This window comes from Topomyia yanbarensis, chromosome 3, assembly GCF_030247195.1.
Source record: "Topomyia yanbarensis strain Yona2022 chromosome 3, ASM3024719v1, whole genome shotgun sequence".
Taxonomy (NCBI): Eukaryota; Metazoa; Arthropoda; class Insecta; order Diptera; family Culicidae; genus Topomyia; species Topomyia yanbarensis.
The window spans coordinates 159338439-159340273 of record NC_080672.1 but is presented as its reverse complement, the minus strand read 5'-3'; the positions used below and the strand labels follow the sequence as shown (position 1 = coordinate 159340273).

Sequence of the window (1835 nt, the reverse complement as noted above, 5' to 3'; positions counted from 1 at the left end):
CCAACAGCATACTTTATAAAGAAGTATTTAATAAATTACTTTTGTTTATCAATAGGTATAATACCTATAGATATTGAAAGCTCTTTGCAAGTACCGTCGAAAAATGTAATTATTCGCGGAATAGATTAAAAATCGCCTTAAATAACATAAAATGTTTAAAATTAAGAAAATGCTCGAAAACAGAATATCGTTCAAACTTCTTCAATACAAAATACTATGCAACTTAAGCACATTAGAAAATGTATTTCGCATTACCTAAAATGCACAACGGGAGACATTACCATGTAGCTATTGGAAACAGAGAACAGGGAACTTACCCCAATCGTCAACTAGCCCCGGATTCCCTTACATGTTCACTAGTCTGCCGACAATTAATCATTGCCGAAATAACTAAACAAAAAACTCCGTGCAGTGAGCTCTAGCATGAAGCGGAGGAAAATCGTTCAATATACCTAGCAGTTAATTAGTTGTTATCTTATATTGAAGGTATGGAATAAAACAAACTGACAGGCTCTTGTCGACCATTTTCTTGATATATTTCGCACTTGATTTATCATTTGAATAGCAAATGTTGACGCAACCCAATGTGGTGCCAAAGACTAACTGACCAGTCAATTAAAATGAATTTAATTATATGAAAGTCTTTAAATATTTAGAATTTTGAGCGACAAATTATAAAGGTAAAAAGTAATTTAACACAATCGAGTTCCCTATCCTTTTTTAATTGTCGAAATCTTCCCACTAAAGTAAATTTTGAGATCATCAAACCGGTGGTTTTCGCTTAAGATGTTGTTATTTCATAGGCTGCTTCATGTCAAGTGCAATTTTTTGTGTGTGTTGTCATCAGAGATAAAATTTGAGCCAGTTTTTTCTATCCAGTTAATGCTATGACGTGCACAGGGGGCTTCCATTCGAGATTAAAACATAAAAAAAGCTTAGAGCAAAGTCCAAAACAAAATCCACATAAATAGCCCTCAACAACTCAAAGCAAGATCATTCTACAAACTGTAATTTCAGGAAGCAGATATGAAATCGTTCATTTTTATCGCACTCATCGTTGCCGTGGTTGGAGTCAATGTAAGTACTTTGTAGTCATTAGTCAATTCGCCAACACTTTGTCTTTTTCTTGTAGGCTCTCACCGAGGAGCAACTTCAAAAGGCTTCCGCAGTATCCAACGAATGTCTGTCCAAGTCCGATGGTGTCGAAAAAGATGATGTAGAAAAACTGCGCCAAGGCGATTTTTCTAGCGTTGATCAGAACATCAAATGTTTCGCCAAATGTTTCCTCGAACGGATTGGATTTATGGACGCCGGTGGTAACCTGGTTGATGCATTTGCGATTGAACGGCTGTCGTTAAATCGCGAGAAAGACAAAGTTGAAGCGCTAGTGAAGCGTTGTAGTGTGAAACAGTCTGATCCATGTGAAACCGCGTTCCGAGCTTTTGAGTGTTTCTACAATGAAAAATCTGCTCTCTTCTAGATCAATGAAGTACAGATTATGACCAGCTTATAAATTCAAACAGATGTCAAAGGTTTTTGTTAGCGTGCTGAAGTAAGTGATTTGAACCACGAATAAAAAAAATCTCGATATAATTTGGACTTGAATTATTGTAGCAATATAGTTGATTTTACTGTACAATTTTTACCCATATGTCCTTTACCGATTAACAGGTGGTGCTTTCATTCTCAAAATATACTACTTCGTTGTTTTCGTTGGTTGAAATTAGTTATAATTGTGTGGGTGATAGGTCATACCGAAGAGTGTTGCAATTCTTCGCATAAAAACATCACCAATGTGCGCGAGAAAATCTTTCCGTTGACGCGCACAAATAGAA

General features: G+C 36.1%; 1 protein-coding gene across 1 annotated transcript; it reads left to right on the top strand.

Annotated features, from left to right (window-relative positions):
* The first annotated feature begins 954 nt into the window (after positions 1–954).
* LOC131691726 (general odorant-binding protein 56d-like) lies at positions 955–1604 on the top strand. The gene is made up of 2 exons (XM_058978340.1): positions 955–1077; positions 1133–1604. The coding sequence occupies exons 1-2, from the start codon at positions 1027–1029 to the stop codon at positions 1478–1480; spliced, it is 399 nt and encodes a 132-aa protein (XP_058834323.1). The 5' UTR covers positions 955–1026; the 3' UTR covers positions 1481–1604.
* The last annotated feature ends 231 nt before the right edge of the window (positions 1605–1835 follow it).

Bases quoted from the DNA above. Each gene is read 5' to 3' on its own strand.
- LOC131691726 (XM_058978340.1), top strand. From the start codon at position 1,027: ATGAAATCGTTCATTTTTATCGCACTCATCGTTGCCGTGGTTGGAGTC. The intron at 1,078-1,132 runs GTAAGTACTTTG...TTTTTCTTGTAG, and splicing joins TTGCCGTGGTTGGAGTCAAT to GCTCTCACCGAGGAGCAACT.